This window comes from Falco cherrug, chromosome 5, assembly GCF_023634085.1.
Source record: "Falco cherrug isolate bFalChe1 chromosome 5, bFalChe1.pri, whole genome shotgun sequence".
Lineage (NCBI taxonomy): Eukaryota > Metazoa > Chordata > Aves > Falconiformes > Falconidae > Falco > Falco cherrug.
In genome coordinates, this window is record NC_073701.1 from 82,157,293 (window position 1) to 82,176,066 (window position 18,774).

Genomic DNA, 18,774 nt, shown 5'->3' on the forward strand with positions numbered 1-18,774 from the left:
CTCTTCTCTTCTCTTCTCTTCTCTTCTCTTTTCTCTTCTCTTCTCTTTCTTTTTCTTTTTCTCTATCTCTTTTTCTGTTTCTCTTTTCACTTTTTATATAGATGCTATATTTTAGCACATAAGGAAAGGATTCCTTACATCTCATTTAACTGTTTAGAAGTAAGATATCTTCTGCAGCAGTATTCTAGTCTTCCCCTTAAATCAGGGGAGAGAGAGAGGCACCTACAGAACTACTTTATTGTAAACTGTTTAAAATAGGTGTGTTGAATTACCCTCTGCAGGTACTTACTACCCAATTACCTTTCACCACTGAATGGGGCATAGAAAAGTAGCTTAGATTAAATACCTGAATTTGGATGCCTGACTAAAGTTGAAGTTAGGTGGTTCCTAACCTAAGCATGCTATATTTTCCCCTTTGATTTTTTTACTGTTTCATTTAAAGATTGATCGATATTTAAAACTTATGTGAAGTGTTTCCTTAAAGAACTGTATGTTAAGGGTCAGTTTAAATTGGACATTTCCATTTTCCTGGTGCAGTACATTGTCAAAACTGATCATAAGGAACATGTAGCATAATCAACATCTATCCAGGTCCCATGAGAGTCCATTATCATGAAGTCATATTACTTCAGGTAGGTGATATATTCGGTTGTGGCTGAGTGTTAAGTATGTCTTCAGTGATGATGAGTGCCTTGGTTCCCTTGCACTGGAAAGTGAATTAGAAAATATTCTGATATAGTACCAGTTTCAGGAAAAAAATGAGTAGATTTCTAAAATTTCAAGGTGTTCAGGAATGGGTAGGTCCTTCTCATGTGGCAACAGATTGCCTTTAAAAAACGTTAGTTTGCCCTGATACTTGGAGAAAGGCCAGTTGCAGTGGTTTTACTATTTTGCTACCACAAAACCACAAACACAGGAGGCACTCACCACACACAGAACTCTCTCTTTAAAATATGCACATTTTCACTGGTGTCCATAAGCTGTGGTATAAGCCACTCTCTTTAAGGCGTCTGTTAAACCGTTCAGTGTTTTCTCCTGTATTGGGTTTGAACAGCAAGGTTTTGGTGATGGTGGGGCTACAGGGGTGGCTTCTATAAGAAGCTTCTAGAAGCTTGCCCTACGTCTGATGGAGCCAATGCCAACTGGCTCAAAGATAGAGTGATGGTGATAGCACCTCTGGAATAACATATCTAAAAATAATAATAAAAAAACCCAAAACCCAAAACCTGCACAACTGCATTCAGAGAGAAGAGTGAGAACATGTAAGAGGAAGAACTCTGCAGACACCAATGTCAGTGAAGGAGAAGGGGGAGGAGGTGCTCCAGGCACCAGAGAAGAGGTTCCCCTGCAGCCCATGGAAGTTAATGGTGGAGCAGATATCCACCTGCAGCCTGTGGAGGACCTCATGCTGGAGCAGGTGGATGCCCAAAGGAGGCTGTGACCCTGTGGGAAGCCCACGCTGGATCTGCCTGTTCGTGAAGGACTGCACGCTGTGGAAGGGCCCCGTGCTGGAGCAGTTCATGAAGAACTGCAGCCTGTGGGAAGGGCCCACATTGGAGAAGTTCATGGAGGACTGTCTCCCATGGGAGGGACCCCACGCTGGAGCAGGGAAAGAATCTGAGGAGTCCTCCCCTCCCTACAGAGGAGGGAGCAGCAGAGACAATGTGTGAGGAACTGTCCACAGCCCTTGTTCCCTGTCCCCCGGCATCACTCAGGGGATGGAGGTAGAGAAACTGGGAGTGAAGCTGAGCCTGGGAAGAAGGGAGGGATGCAGGGAAGGTGTTTTAAGTTTTAGTTTTTACTTCCTACTCTGATTTGATTGGTAATTAATTGAGTTAATTTTCCCCAAGTCGAGTCTGTTTTGCCCATGAACAGTAACTGGTGAGTGATCTCTCCCTGCCCTTATCTGAGCCCAGGAGCCTTTCCCAGTATCTTCTGTCCCCTGTGCAGCTGCGGAGGGAGTGACAGAGTGATTTTGGTGGGCACCTGCATCCAGCCAGGGTCAGCCCACCATATCTCCTCCTTAGGGAAGGGCTGTTTGTGAATATCTTATTCCATTCTTATATTACTAGTGCTTTCCTGGCAAAGAGAAAAGCTGTTCTGACTGATGCCAAAATCCTATTGAAATCAAGGTAGTATTTGTGCTTGGCAGCAGGGGTCTGTGTCCTACCCACCCAGTTGTGGAGGCTAATTCTAGCAGTCTGCTGAAGGACTGTCAGATAGAAAAAGGCCCAGCCCTCACCTTTCAGCTATCCGTTAAAAAGTTTTTTAACCTAAATTAGCTGTGGTGTTTTAAAGTAAAAAGAATAATCCATTTCTTAATTGTAGATGTCCCCACATCATCATGTGGCCTAGTGCCTGAGCTAGCTGTTTCATTGCAAGGGTCCCATGGAGAGTCCAGGATGCCCAGTAGGATGGGCAGATTTGGCACAGTGATCTTTTTGGTCTAGCAGCTGGAGGCTCAGAGGTATATCCTATGGCGTCCTAGATGGCAATAGAAGTCTGTGTGTGGATACCTGAATTTTACACTTGGTATCTAAGTTCCCAAAATGAACAGAAGTACAGTTTAGAGTGAGCAAGCCCAAAGGAGCATTTGCTTTCAGCATAATTTCGGGTTAGCTGAATCACTCCAGACTGACTGTGTAGACTACACTGACATCCAGGAATAGGAACTTAGATTGTGGCACACAGAGAGTCATCTTTTTGTAGACCAGACCTCAGAGTGTCTTAACCCAGAAATTAATCACATTCAGTATCACTGGATAAGCGACATCTAATTTACTGTAAGTGAAATCCACCCATAGAAGGTGAAATTAGATCAGAAGGGTAAATCATTTGATGTCAGATTAAGCAGACAAAAATGCATAAGTTGAAGCAAACTTCTAGAGCCAAGATTTCAGATACTCTCCTCCCCTTCTATTCATCTGATAAAGCCAGCTCTTTCCACATCTTTCTTCTGCTTGCATCCTTTGACAGACCTTTCTTTCCAACAGCAAAGTTGCCAATTATTAGGGTTTGTTTGATCCTCAATTTTAAAATTATTCATGGAAAGAATGGTTTTCATCAGTATTTCCTCCACAAAAGAGTTTGTTTCCTTTCAAATCAGTCACATACTTTCACTCTTGTGTGTTTCAGTCAACAGGGCTTCTCTGCAATTCCTGTTGAAGAGGATCAGTTGGTTTGTTATTACTGTGTTTTTCATTTAGTCAGCCCCCCAAGGAGCCAAGCAATTTCCTGTAAAAGTGAAAACACAAAGTTGCTGCTCTAAGAATTGTGTGATCTAATTAAAGACAAACTAAGTCGTAGAAGGAAATATTAGGCAGCAAGGCTGAGAGGATGGGATTACTGAATTTACTGTATGACAGTGTTAATATTGATAAGCAGTGGGTACAAGGCTAAAGGTTATTTTTTAAAAAAATGTTGTTCTGTATGTTGTCGTGCAACTCTTAAGCTGCTGGGTTTTGTGTTTAAGAGAGCACGCCCCTTCTCACAGCCCTGTTGTATCAATATAGGAGAGAAAATTAGTTGTAGAAAATATTGGGTTGGTGCTTGTTTCTTTGCTTTTTCTTTTTAATGGAAAGTCAGTCTGAAGATTCAGATTCATTGTATCTGTATGGGGGAGGAAACTGTACATACCAGTGATGACTGCTTTTTGGGAGACAGGAGAGAAGCTGCAAAAAGAAAAAAAAGTTAGGAAAATTTGATTGGAATGAGTTGAGAGGAGCAAGAAGGCAAAAAATGCATTATATGTGTGGATAAATTGGATTGAGTAAGAGAAGGAGTTAGGTGCTGGAGGATGGACACATGTGGCAGCAGGTTTCTGATAAAATCCACAAAGAATTGTAGTGGATCTTAACATTCAGTGTGGAAGACACCAGTAAGTGCTTGCTGCTCGGTCTGAGAAGATTGGTTTCACTCCTGCTTTTGCAGGGCATTTAGCCCAGTTTTTAATCAAATGCCTGATATCTGCTTACTGTGTGAGACTTAGGCCAAGAGAAGGTACCGATATGGCTATTGAATAACTAAGGAAAGCTCCTGGCATTTATTGCTCAGGTCAGCAAAAGCTGCAGCTGTTGCAGTGATCTGTAAATGAAATATTCCTGCAAACAACCCAAACCTAGAAACTCTCTGAGGTTGGAGAATGACTGGCAAAGAGATTTCAGGTGTTCATACTTGGTATCCCACCACCTCAGGTGGGCTGAGAACTGGTCTTGGCTGCCTTTTGGAACTACTCTCAGCTGACAGATCGAGAGGACTAAGGTCCACAATATGAGCCAAATTGCCCAGTCTCACTTTATGGCACAGGGAAGGCATCCTGCAAATACTCTCTTTGTCAGGTTTTGTCTGGGAAAGTAGTGGAAATGCTTATAGCATTGCCTCCATGATTTTCCTGTTCCCTAAGCAATTCAGACTTGTCTCTCTTTCCACATAAGCATTTGTCTTGCTTACCACTTCCACAGCCCAGCCTGTGCCATGCATAGCTGTTTTCTCTACTCATCCAGATCACTGATTCTTTCTAAAGTAATACTTTTGCTGCACATCTTCCTTCTGCATTTTTTATTAGTGTGCAGAGTGTATGCAGTATGAGTGCAGAGACCTTATAAGTGTCTACCAACCTGGTGTGCTCACGTGCTCACCTGCAGGGCTGGCCCACAGCATTGATCACACAAAATGTCTTGAGATCGGCATGACCCTGATGAAATCAGGTGGGAGGGAGAGCCGGGGTAGTCCAGCTGCGTGACTGTGCTCTCACTATGTGATATGTTCACTGTCTGGTGCTAACCCCATGTCAGCTTTCCTCTCCTCCTGCCTAGCAAAGCTGCTTTGCCTGTCCCTAGCATCCCTGGAGTCAGTGGGAAGGGTGATGAGATGAGGGGAGGAAGCAAGGCCCAATGGGGCCATCTATGTAAGAAAGAAATTACAGATTAAATTACTTTTCTGTTGATATAATTCAACATCTCTGTAACAGGAACATGCTTCTTTATAGGGGGATGCAATTCTTTTGCTAGCTGACCCTTACAAATGTCTGCATACCAGTTGTGATCAGTTTTGTGCCTGTTACCTTTCTGCTACTCAACAATGGCCAATAAAATCAGCATCTTAGTCTTTTGAGTGAACTGCGTGGGGCAGGATTTTCTTTGTTTGACAACACGGTCAGATTTCAGCTAGGACAAAACCATACTTCTGTAATAAAAACAAATAGGAGTAGACTGAAAAGGAGTAAAGCAGCTAATGGAATTTAATTACTTGGCCTACACTATTCTGTATTCTATGCTGCTACTAGTACAGAATTGTAGCTGTGGCTCTAATCATGTAGCAGTGAGACAGCATATTCACTGAGTTACTTTTTCCAGAGTTTTATAGCTTATCTGTAAATTTAAGTTCTAGTATGAAGGGTATGCATAGAAGAAGCACCCCCTCTGGAAAATATTGAAAAAACCCTCTCTGTCTTAACTGTAAGGATGCTTTAGGAACAAAGAAGCACACACTGCATTTAATAAATACTGTTCTTCGTGCACCTGCCAAAACAGAGAAGCAAAAATCACAGTAAATGGTTAACCTAAAGTGAAGCTGTATTTGCTGATGCTTTTAAAGGGGAAAATAAAAAGCATACATTTCAAAATGATGCGCTACCATCATTTTGTCTTTTTAACTGAGACTTCATAGGTGTTTTTTTAGCGTGATTTTCAGTGCATTCCAACCCACAGTTCAAATTCCTTTCCCTCTAGATCTCCTTTACCATAAACTTGTTTTTTAATACTCAGGATATTTTAGGTAGTTTACATTTCCAGAAATTATTTGTAGTTTGACATTTCTTTATTCTAAACATTCAGGGTGGGTTGCTTTTAATTAACTGTATTACAGAGGGAGAGATCACTATTTTTTGAATATGAAAACCTTTTAAGGACAGCTAGATCAGTGGTCAGCAGTGGGTGGGATATTAAACCTGCAGTAATGTGCACGTTGCAAATGAAGCTTTTAACACATCATAACCATCACAGGAGTGTTAAGTACCAAGCAAGAAATCATATTCCTGTGGAATCAATGGAAATTTTGCGAGGACTTCACTGGGGACCAGGATTGCCCCTAGTGTTCCTAGCTGCCTTCAAATACTCAGCATCTGCTTTGAGTTTCACAGCCACCCTTTTCTGAATGCATAGGTTATAAAACAGACTGTTATAGGTTGTCTCTCTTTCTTCAGCAACCTCAAAGCATGATGTGTAAGCCATAGGAGAGTACTAATCTTTGTTTCAGTCTTTTCATCTGATAGGTCAAATGGATAACAGGAGGCAATTAAATGGAATGGGTCTGCTTTCTGTGACAAGCCTCAAGGCATGTAGTGGCAGTAGTTCAGCTGAAATCATCCATCCTCCAAAATCAACACTGAAAAATGACAAGAATGCACTTTTAATGCTCATTACTTTCATGGTCATGCAGCTTAGAGCGGGTTGCTAGACATGACTGAGCAAAAGGTAGTTGATAGTAGTAGGTTTTATTTTTATCAAAATCCCCTGGTCCTGGAGGTGCTCGGAAGTCCACCTAAGACTCCATGAAAACTTTTTAAGCATCTCCTCATGTAAAGCAATCTTTGCAGCTGTTTAACACACCTTTCCAACCTACAAAGGCTGGAAAATTGCCCAGCTGTAAATAATAGAAGAGGACCAGGTTGTAGCAATGCAGCTTGCCTGGTCTGTATCAGAAATAAGCTCTTTGTGCTCCAGCAGCCCACACCAGTAAGGCAGATGCATGATCCCAGCACAGGATGCAATATGAAATTCTTCTAACTCACTGAAATGCCCTGTCAGAGAGCAGACCTGCAAGACTGACAGAAGGGACCTGTTACCAGTCCTTCCTGAATATTGCGCTGCAGAAACTGCTAAGGAATGATGTGAGGTGACTATTCTTCTTTTTTCCTGTGTGAGAGGGTTCAGGCTTCTGCTAGAGACAGACTACCACTATGAAAATCGAGGAAAAAGTTCAGAAGACTTCTATGCAGATGGAAAGACTCCCATATACTTTCAGGATGAATGCACTTGTATGTTCTAAAGTGATGTTTTTCCTGCTAAAAAGAAAAGCAGTTGGATGAAGACTCTGCAAGTACAAACGTGCTGAGCTTATGGTGTCCATTATGAAAGACATGAACAATTTCCTAGGCTTAGAACAAAGCACAACACGTTAGCTGTGTTTCATCTCATCTCTAGCTTTGTGCTTCATTAAACAACCAGGAGCTCCCAAGGTGACTCAAATGCTTTTGACATGTTTCTAACAGATTTGACAGTTGATGGGCACTTTAGAAACAACATGACCTTTTCCTCTCAGACAGTAGTCTTAGTTGTTCCTTGCTCCATGTTTGAGGTGTATAAAATATAGCCTATTTGATCTTGAACAGAGTAAAAAAAACATTAACAAACAAAACCATATCATAACCCTCCTTGTAACATCAAAAGGTACTATAAAAGGAAGGATAAAGAAGAGGACACGTTCTCATTCATCTTCTGTTTCCTTTTCTTTCAGTTGTTACTCAGTTTAATCAGAAGGGTCTTCTGCTGAATTCTTTTGCGGATCACCAGATGTTCATGTTAACCTGAGTGTTCCATTTACCACCCGTCCATGCAGCCGCTGCTGTGTCAACACTGACCTGGCTCTGCTCCAGGAAGTCTTAATTTATCCAAATGCACTTCTAGCTATTGGTAAAACTTTTGCTCAGCCACATGTTATAACTCTTAAATCAGCTATTCTTTATTGTGTATGTGTTGAATCTCATGTTACACTTCAGAACTCTAAGCCAAAGACAAGTAAATAACTTGGGAGCCAGAGATGGGGAGAGAGGGAGCAAGAAGTCATAGCTGTGTAAAATACTTGAAAGGCCTCATTAGACATCAGTGTAGCTGCTGCATTAAATATCAGTTGTCGCTGTCAACTGATCTGTTTGACTCTGGTACTTTGAGAGATTGCAGTTGACAGAATAGCTGCCACCAGCTCATGTGACAAAGAGGTGCTTAATTTTTTTGATCTAGAGGTGTTGACTTGCTTTGGTGGATCTTATACCTCCCTTTCACATGTGTCCCCCAGCTGTTCCTGTGTCTCAGATCTCTGTTTTACCCATTGCTGTGGTTAAAGGGCTAATGTGTGAATTCTGCTGAGAATTTGTAGTGGCTTCCTTACCCATCAAAATGGAATCATGGACAACAGCCTCAGCGAAGACAAAGTGGTGCTGTTTGTTAGTGTTTTCAATAGTACCCTTTCAGAAATGTCAGCATAAGAAACCTTCTTCAAGTCAAAATTTCAAGGAAGTGAAACATTATTTTTTTTTAAGTGAAAGCAGATATTCGGCCTCAGGTCCTTTGCTTTACACTGGATCACCACAAATGGCAGCATCAAAAGGTACTTGTGGCAAAGGTCCTCAGGAAAAGCAGCATTTTATAGCATTTAAATTACTGCCTTTAACCACTTTAAAAGGGAAAATGTTCTTTTTTAGTTTACTTTTTTTTCCCTCTTTTGATCTTTAGAGTGTGCTACAAAATTTACTGATAATAAGATGTGTATTTTTGAAAGACAGGGAGTAATCTGGACATGACACAAGGATACTGGGACAATTTCTAACTTGGTTTTCCAAGTTGCCTGACACCTATCAACTGCTAAGCCTGCCTCACCTCTTCTGTTATAAAATATTGATGTTATTTATGTACTTCAAAAGGACTGTTTAATTAACAACAGCTTGTAGAGTGATTTCAAGATGGAAAACCATGGCAATTACTGCAAACAGTAAAGACACTGCAGGCTGATTTTCATTGATGATAATGTTGATTAACAAATTTACAGCTCTAATAAACATTGTTACTGCTTCTGAGTGCAAGAGCAGGTGAAGAGTTGCTATGAGAACTGACACAGCCGAGTGTTCTGCAGTTCAGCACTCTTTATTATTATGATAATTGCATTCGTTGATTACTAGGAGCAGATTTACCCAACTGAGGGACTGTCACTCCCTATTAACTCTGCCTGATGGTGTACATGCTGTGTGTCATCTCAAAGGAGCAAGCACTTTGTGGCAGTCTCACTCCCCCTTCTCCTTCTTCTAGCCACCTTGCAATGGGCTCTTTCCCAGGTGGATGCTAACACAAAACCAACGGAGGTATGTAAAGCACTGTACAAGCAGGACGCTCTGTAGCATGAGGAAGAGTTCACAGGCCTTGTACTTTTTTTAGTTCTCAATGCTAATCACCGAGACCCTGATTTTGTTTAACCTCTTCTTTAAGAAATGGTAGATTTCAATTTATTTTATGTTGAAACATTTTGTAATAACTTAGGGCAAGACTAAGGATTTTCCACCTGGTAGTTTGAGAATTTCAGGACACTTTTCTTTTTCATCTGTCTCTACACATTTTTCTTTTTGTTGTTGTTGTTGTTGTATCCAGCACCTGTAAATGGTCCACTGCATAGTGACAAATGAATTAATATCAAAGTAATCATTTCCCTAAAACAGCTAAAATTCTTGCGTAGCAGGGGTAAATATAGGTGCAAACCTCATCTCATTCTTTCCTAACTCTGTCTAGTGAGTTAATACCACATTGGTTACTTGTTGCCTTAACAATACAATTAAAACTATATTTTAAAAAAGAAAAGAAACTCTACTTTCTCTTGAGTAGTGAGATGAACAGCCTTTCTCTCCTTCCCTGTTCTTATTTTCAGTGAAATAATCTGCTTTTTTTTAAATAAGAAAAGTATGTTTTGTGCATTTCCCTTTTCTCAATATTATGATCATTTTAACTAAAACAATTGCTGAAAAATGTGCACCTTTGACATAATTTGGCTTTCAGATGATCAGGTAAGAAGAACTGTCATTCTCATCCTTTGTATGGTTCTGTTAGTGTTGTCACGTAGCTATGGTCTAATGTAACAGGTGTATGTGTATGTTATAGGGAGCTTGGTCTGGAAGCACAGTTCTGCCTCCTTTCAGCCAAGTGCTGTAGCCATCTAGGTAGGGCAACCTGACTCTCTCTCGTCTGACCCCCTAGGCACCCTCAGCAAGGGGGTAGCTTGGATTGCTGTCATGGGTTTCACTGGGGTTTGTATAACTCTGATCCCACTCACGGTGGACAGATCAGTACCTTGCTGTTTGAAGATCTTAGCTATGAGATTTGAACGGCAGAGTCTGATGATACTGGGCTGCTCCTGATGGATGTGCTACGGTACCAAGGTAACAGTGGTAAAAGGCTTGGCTCCGTAACTCCATAGACAGTTTCAGCTGCAGGGGACTGTGTCTTGGTTTTTTTACCAATGTCTGTGCATTGCGGAGGGCCTTTTTGTGTTTTAATAATTCTGGTTTTGCCTGAACACCAAAGCTGTATGATCAAACTTTACACTGAGAATTATTTGCAGCTGCAAGTAGCTTAATTTTCTTGCATAGTCAGTGAAAGCACTTTCAGAGAACAGTTCAGAACCAGTGTTTCTCTTAGTGTTCCAAGGACTGGTCTCTCTCTCTCCATTGCATAAAGACAAAGCCTAAGAATACTATTCTGCTAATATGAGCATTTCAGTTAGGTAACTAAAATGATGCATAGGAGTAGTTGCTATAGGACCATTGCAAATTGCCGTTGCGAAATGCCACTGTCACTTTAAAGGTTGGAAATTGCCATAGTAAAATGCTTTTGTGTGTTTACAAGGCAGATATGGAAAAAATAGCACGTGATTTAGCAGATCTGCTCCCTGTACATATGCAGAAGCAAGCCTGCTAAATAAATGACTTAATGGGAGTTTACTGGCTTATTCCTGTTGTCACTGCACAGCTGAGTAGGCAGACAGTAGCCCATTTTGTCTCTGTACCATCAACAGTCACTTACAAAGCCCAAATCAGTTATAATAAATAACACAACACAAAGATGCCAATGAAAGTATAATCTGAACATGAGGTGCTGTATTAATAAGTACCTCTTTTTTATTGGTAAAGCCTTTAATCCTGCTAAATGGTGCAGGTAAGGCAGAAGACCAGATTCATTTTAGATCCCAGTTGAGCTTGGAAGGCTGAACTGAGCTGACCTGATGAACAGCTGATAAACATAGACAATTACAACGTCATTTTAACAGGATCTAGAAGAAAATGAATAGTTCTTTTCCTTGAATGGTTGTTCGCAGCTTATCACCAAAAACTTCAGGTTTGTTTTTCATTTCATGTACCAAAGTTGAGAGTGCATGCCTTAAAAGAGAAGTTACACAAATAAATTCATAATATTAGCACGGTGCAGTATGTCATTAAAAAGACAAGTGATAAGGTCTGGGAATAATGCGAACCGCTTGACTTTTCCCTGACTGTTACTTAAGAACCTGAAATGCGAAGTGTGTTAATGAAAACCACCCTACGTGAAATAATGACCTCATATAAGGGCTCTGTGCCTTTTTATCAGCACAGTAAAAGCAGAAAATACATATCACCCGTTGACTGAACTCACATCACAATATGTTGGTTACTATTAATAGCCACATGCCTCAGTAATCTTGAGGACTCTGGTACATCAGTCTGGTCCCACTGCGTTCAGCGGCAGAACTAGGTCTCCCATAGATTTCAGTAACTACAAAATGCAGCCTTAAATGGTGAACTTGGAAAAAAGGATACGTGGCTATTTACTGAGCTGTCTGTGTGATTACAGTGGCAAAGCCCCTTGGTCCTTAGTCAAATACATTTCTTATCCCCATTAATTGTAATTAGGGCTACATAAGAAACAAAGTTTTGGCATTCTATATCTAGAAATAAAGGATTTCTATTTGGAGGAAGGGGGAATGGGATGCTTTTGTATGTACCACTCATGCAGTCACCTATAAAGTGGGAGTTGCAGCTAAGCCTCTGAGTTTGCAGCTGGAAGGGGGTGCTTTGTGGGTGTAAAGCACTCTGCTAGCTGATCCAAAAAGAATTATAGTCTCGGCATTTGTTACTTTACATTGTTGGCTGATGCTGGTATCTCCTTTCTACCTATTGTGTTTTATATATTTTATTCTGAACAGCAGGAGTCAACCACTGCTTTCAGTGCTCTGCTGACTTTCTTTCTCATTCTCTTGGTACTTTTTCAGACTTGCAGCTCCCAGTTGTCACCCCAGAGTGCTCTGACCAGCCTGGGCTGCCAAGGGCCAACACCGCAAGCAACATATCCCAGGGCAGTGAAAGCACCGATGAGACGCATGCTGCCCACCTGCCCTACTGGTGGAAGCAGAGCAGGAGCGCACAGCTGTAAGCTAATGATACCCCCTCCTCAGACACTGCAAGTGCTTTATTGTGCAGTTCATTGGGAGGCAGGGAGGCAGAAGGCAGCAACAGAGGGGACCACAGAAGATGGATCGCATCTCTTATACTTCCTTAGTGTTTGCTTCTGTACTACCAATAATTTGCATGTTTTGCATGTGAACAGCTAAGTCTTTATGTTGAGGCTGTTGAAATACCTAGATAGGTAAATACAGACCCAGAGACACCCCCGAATGTTTAAGTGTCCTGGTGGCTGAGCTATTTCCCTCCCATCCCTGCCTCGCCCCTACCACTGACACGCGTACATAGTCCTTTGCACAGAGACCCTCCCTGAAGTGAAGAACCAAGAAGTACTTGAGAACTGGCTGTCCAAATGGTATTTCCTCTGTTATGTTATCTCACAAATTTTACGCTCTGAGGTCCTACCATTTTGCAGAGGGGAGAAAAAGGTCCCTTTAAGGTAGGTATTATTAGACTCCCTTAACAGATAGCAAAATTGAGGGCTGGAAAGGCCACATATTGCCAAAGATTACACAGAAATGGGAGGAAAGCTCTGTGTCTTTCACCAGTAATCAGTCTTAGAGACCCATAATTGGTACAGTCATCTTATTGCATTTGCTATGAGGTAGATTGATACTCAGAGATTTTAACAGGCAGAATAATAACCGTATTTGTGAATAAGCCCAAGTATAGCTCAGATTTCCCCAAGCAATGAGCTTTTAAATAACAGATTTTTCCCTTGGGTTTGTTTTTTTCTGTCCTGTTTCTATGGCTCATTCTTTCTGTGTGGACTGTGGGAGTTGAAAGCCAGTATTTAGAGAGTGATGTCACTTCCTAGACAAAGTTAGCTTGCATAATTCTTTTATGTTTAGCTGATTTATTATAAGTTATTCCTAGGTATCATAGTCTTTCATGATATTTGGAATTATAGTTTATGGCTTTCATTAGGGAAAGCATGCGGTACCACATGTTTTGTCCCTTTACATTGAAGAAAGTGCTAACAACAGTGTAACCTTTCCATAGAGGTTTTTTTTTTGTTGTTTTTCTGAATTCACTACAAATCAGTGTTAAATCTGGGTACCTTGACTATGCACTTCTATTATTTAAGATGCTTGGATTTCTTTGAAGTTTTTACCTTCACTCTGAATGTCCTGGGTTTGCAGCAATTACAATATGCCCACAATGCATTTACCCATATGTATTTTCAAAGGTAATTCCCTCCTAACATAGTTACTTTCTATGTATGGAAATTAAGATTTTAAAATACTGAAAGCAATAAAAAGACTTGGTGTAGAGCTTGGTTCCAGCTTGCTTGGTTTCATCTGTGGTGTTGCTTAACTCAGGGGAAAAAAGGCTAATTTCCTATTTCTTCTAATTTCACTATTTCACTATTTTCTTCTAGCTCATTTCCTTAGCTTGTAAAATCACTTCATTAATGCTATGTATTTTTATTACTTTCCAGGAATCAAGTATCAGCTTCACCAGACCACAAGGACATCCTTAAAGCTCAAGACATTTCTGTCATCATCAAAGCCTATGTGCTTGTGACATCCTTAACACCTCTGCGGGCATTCATTCATTCAACCACCACTGTCTGGCATCCACCCAAGAAGAAGCACTTTTCCATAAAGGTAAAATATTTAATTTCCTAATTTTTCCATCTTTCAGGTGAAGTACAGAGGCAGAAAAACAGCTAATATCTTTCTTCTTTTTTGCTTCTCCTTTATTTGCAGTCCACAACTGGCAGTGAATATTCTCCTAAAGTACTGCTTTCATTTCTCGGAACAAGTGGGGTTTGCTTTATGAAGCTGGGAAGAGCTGCCCTGTGCAGTGTGGCCTGGGGTTTGCTTTCCTCAGAGCCCATTTTCATTGGTGACATTTGACAATAGTTCCAACAAAGTTTTCTCTAAAGCACAGCAGTGGGGGTGCTGTCATGCAGTAACATCTTTTGCCCGGATACTGACAATGTTGTAAAAAGGGAAAGTAAATATTTAAAATACTTTTGATTTCTTTTTTAGGTGCAGTAAAACAGAATGGAAGAGGGTCAGGGCACTTCTAAATAAGGGGAAGGAAGTATACCATGGAGAGGTTGGGCCTCCCATGGTCTTGGTTTTATGAAGAAGGATGTTTCACATGTGCCTTAATTGGATTAACTCTGAACATCTCCAAGTGCCTGCAGAGATCCCTCTCTACCTCTAGGTCACTCAGCAGTCCTGTGTATTTCCAAACTTGTCTTCCCATTCCTTTGTTCTTTCAGCAAGAAACTGTTCTTTCAGCAAGAAACTGTTCTTGCAATACTGCAGCTCTTTGTGAAGGAACTACAATTCTGCAGCTGCTCCTTTCCTTTTGAAGGAATAAGGTCAAAAAGTAGCGTTATTTCTTGAGGTCACATAGATCAGCTCCTGCAGCAGCCATCTGAGGATGGGTGCACTTTGCCCACGTTGACCTCTTGGGGTAGGAGCACATCGTGGCTTTGGATCAGTCTGAATGCTGTGGTGTCACTGTCAGGGCTCTTGATGATGCCAGCCATTTGGTATGTTCTACAGTTTTAGCACTCTTTAAGTGCCTAGTCTAAGCTCATTATCTAATTCTAGTTACTGGAGAAACAGACACCTCTAAAGAACAAATCATCCCACCCAATTTAGACACTGATTTTGGAATGAGACAAGTTTCCTGTTAAAAGTGTCTGCTTCCTTCCATGGGCTATAACATTCTTAGAGAACATGTCGAATTCTAGATTGCCAAAATCAGGTGAGATGAACCTACTTCTCTTTCTTTCCCACCTTGGAAGCTATGGAAGCCCACGGAGATACATTATTTTGCCATCTTTTTTCCTCTGTTTACATTTAGGAAGACTAATGGTCACTCACTTTCAAACCCTGGAGTTCAGTTTTGTTTTATGTTTATTAAAATAGCAGAATGTCCAGCCTCATGACTATCACAGCTGAAGTAGGGACTACTTTAAAGGCTAGTAGTTATTAGTAACTGTGATATGGCTCTGTAAAATAATTCCCACTGAAGGAGGTCTGCTGAATGGGGTGCCAGTCACCATTTACAGAGCACTTTGGCAGCTGAGGAAGCAATAAGAATGATGGATAGAAGCAAAAGTACATTACAGTAGTTCCAATCTGCTTACTGCTGCTGTGGTGTTATATCTTCCACACCTTCAGGCAGATTTATCAAAATGGCAAGAAATAAACGAAAAATAGGCACCACAGAAAGCACATTTGTAGTGATGTATAGATTGAAATGCAAATCAACAAAATGATGGAAAGTGGGGTATATAAGACTGTCTCAGCATAAACAATGTGCCCTATAAAGAACCCAGGAGGAGTCAGGGAGTCTCCAGGAGAAGTGAGACACTGGGAATTCATGGACTGGCCAGAAAGCACTACTGGGAATATCATAGAGAGGCTTCTGTGCTTGGTGCAGAGGCATCAGGTAGGAGATTATCAGTCAGAAAACAACACTTAGGAGAAGGTTTGAATTCATCCACTGATATCCTTCAGGATGAGATTACCTCAAGTTTCTCATAAACTTCATGGAGCCATAACTTGTTGCCAGTGGGATGTACAATGCCAGCAGACTGATCGCCTCCCAAATTAGTCAGTGGAGCTACCGCGTTTGCAACAAGCCAAGCAACCTGGTCCGGAAAGCTGCTAAGCTTAGGACAACTCTATTGTGTAGGAAGGAAAATGGCTTGTTATGTTATGGAGATCTAACATGTTAATACTCGATAAAGACAGAAAAGATCTCTAAGACCTGTTCTTCTGCTGATTGACAGAATACCCATCACTGTTACCGGGACTGAACATGCCTATAGAGGAGACTTTGACCTGGAAAAATTTGCTAGTGTTTGATGTGTTAATTCCCCAAAAGCAGCTGCCAGATTTTTTTTTAATTTTTTTTTTTTTAATGTAGAGATGAGAATAATTTTAATCTGCTGCATTGCTATCATAGATGTGCTGCTTTCAGTAATGTTGCACAATAATTTAGAGACCTCCACAGTGTATACAGGTCTCCGGTCAGCCAGTTTTCTCATACCAGTATAATTAAAGTATTATCAATGAGAAATGAATCCACAATTGTGGTTAACCTGGTTGCAACATTACTATGACAATTTTAAGTTTAAAATTTGATCTCCTATGTACAACAGCACTTTATGGTTGCTGGAAGTAACCAGAATATGCTATATATGAAAGAGTTTTAAAAAGACTGGAGATGAGGTACCAGAGGATTTCAAATGATCAAGAGAAACTGTCTGAAGAAAAATCAGGAGTTTAATGAATTAAATAATACTGTATTCCCCACTGCTCCTTTGTGAGTAAACTATTGTAAATGGTTTTTACAACTCAGATTTACTTATCCTGATCATAGTGGCAAGGCTTCAGCACAACTCCTTGAATAAGCGTTGGTGAAATGGCGGTTCGGGAAGAGTTCAAGTGTGTTTTTCTCACCAGCTGCCAGGTTTTCTTTGGATTATACATGTTTTAGTATCTCAGTTCAGAAAGCAAAAGAAGGTAAATCCTGAGCTGACATGAGGATCTTGTGTGTAGTCACGAGGTGGCAAAAATATGTCTCTAGATTTGGGCACTGGTTGGGAAGATGCAGGAGGTGCAGGGGAGAGAATGGCTTTTGGCTACACAAATGTTTTTATATGAGACATGCGTAATTACCTTATTTCCTTGAGGAAATTTGGAAACCCCTTATTTAGACCATCTGTGCACTGGAAAATTAATAATAAAATAGAAGCTTTCTGTTTTGCATATGGTACCAATTAAGGGATGGGTCTCTGTCGATACATGCAATAATTCTCTTTGTGTTAATCGACATTACGCATGTGTATGGAGCAGGAGGCTGACCCCTGAATAATTTTCTGTTTTATAGAAGCTGGTATATGAAACAGTAATTTATGATTAATTATCTCAAGGTTTAACATACTGTGAAGTGCTTCCTTCGCCCTGCCATTAACCTTTCCCAGCCTGGTCGCAGTTCTTAATGAAGGGATGCACTTTTGTAGCCCATAGTGGTGCCATCCTGTGGCACCTGGGAAGGCTCTTTGCTGTCAGCAGCTTCCCATGGCCCCTGCTCTGGCTCACCATCCCTTTGTTCATCCAAAATAGATAATCAGGTGCTTCCTGGATTTAAATTCCTTGACTGGTGTTCTTGTGTAACTCTTGATACACTCAGATGAAACTATGCTCTTAAGTGATTTTCCAGTTGCGCAGTGAAGTAAACATAATTTATTAAAGCAATTTGCTGTTAAGCTTGCTGTGGTGTAAGTTGCTGAAATTCTTTCTCTGTGCATTAAGCATTTGGAAGCTTGAATAAAGAGGTTGTTTTTTTTTATACTTAACATATATGCAAATAAAACTGAACCCTCATCTACCCAGGACATACATCTTTTAATATGACATGGAGGTCTGGCTTAGAGCCAAACACTGTTAAAATTAGGTTGTAGTATTGCCCTCAAGTGGCCAGTTTTGATACGACTTCAAGTAGTAGATATTTAATGTGAGACAGAATGCAAGCATGTATGCAGATAAAGAGCAAAATACTTAGAAATGGCTGAAAGTCTTATGAGTTTTTCACCTTTTTTTTATGCTTGAATTCCCTATTATTGCCCTATCATTTAGCAGGAGCAAATACAATAGACAATTACCACCAACTCTTATTCAATTACATTGCAGGGTTATTTGGGAATAAAATTAAATTTGTTCATTAGGTTCTGTAAGGACTTAGCATATGCATTTCACTGTTCTTGCAAGTAGCCTGTGTAGAGAATCAAATATTGTAATGCTTCTCTTCCTGGGAGACTGAGCATAACATAAATGCCATCTCTGTTTTCTGTCCTCATAGTATCTAGAGCCCTATCATTTCTCTTTTCACTGATATAAGAGCAAAAGTCTGTCTGGACTGGGATGATCAAAGACGTGCTTAGTCTGACATTCTGTTTCTGGCAACAACCAGGCAAGAAAACATCACGAAGCTGTGTAACAGGACAAGCATGAATTGGTACTCATCCCTAGGCAGGCTATAGCTATTTCTCATAACCTGCAAGGTTAGAAACACAAAACTCGAAGTGGGATATATATCTTTATGTTTAATAAGCCTCAGAGGACTTCTCTGCCATGCAATTCTCTACTAGATTTTTTTAATCCATTAATGCTTTTGGTCTCCCCAACATCTTACAGCAATGAGGCTCTACAGATTATTTAGGTATTGCTTGACAAAGAGTATTCGTTTGCTTTAAAACTTCTACCTGATTACTTAATTTCATATCCCTAATTCTTGTATTAAGAGAAAGAACGAGTTATCTTTCCTTCTTTACCTTCTCTATGTCTGTGCCAATCTGTCATGCAGTGCACAAATAAAGTTCTTCCTGGCATTCTTTTCTGCTGTTCTCATTATGAACATCCCAGTTTAGCTAGTGAGAGCTCTAGACTGATTATAACATGTGTATATGTCACAAGTAAGTCTTTACACTGTTATCCAGGCCCTTAGCTCTCTGCTTTTCTCCTGGCCTACAGATCCTCTTGCTC

At 40.5% G+C, this 18,774-nt stretch overlaps 1 protein-coding gene across 2 annotated transcripts in view; it reads left to right on the forward strand.

The window, feature by feature from the left end:
• The window catches only part of CPED1 (cadherin like and PC-esterase domain containing 1), a 155,106-nt gene that overhangs the window by 40,038 nt on the left and 96,294 nt on the right, over nucleotides 1-18,774 (forward strand). For both annotated transcript variants that reach the window (XM_027809038.2, XM_027809039.2), the window contains exons 6-7: nucleotides 12,064-12,220; nucleotides 13,695-13,863. In XM_027809038.2, coding sequence (XP_027664839.2) covers nucleotides 12,064-12,220; nucleotides 13,695-13,863 — 326 coding nt within the window. The remainder of the gene's footprint in view (nucleotides 1-12,063; nucleotides 12,221-13,694; nucleotides 13,864-18,774) is intronic.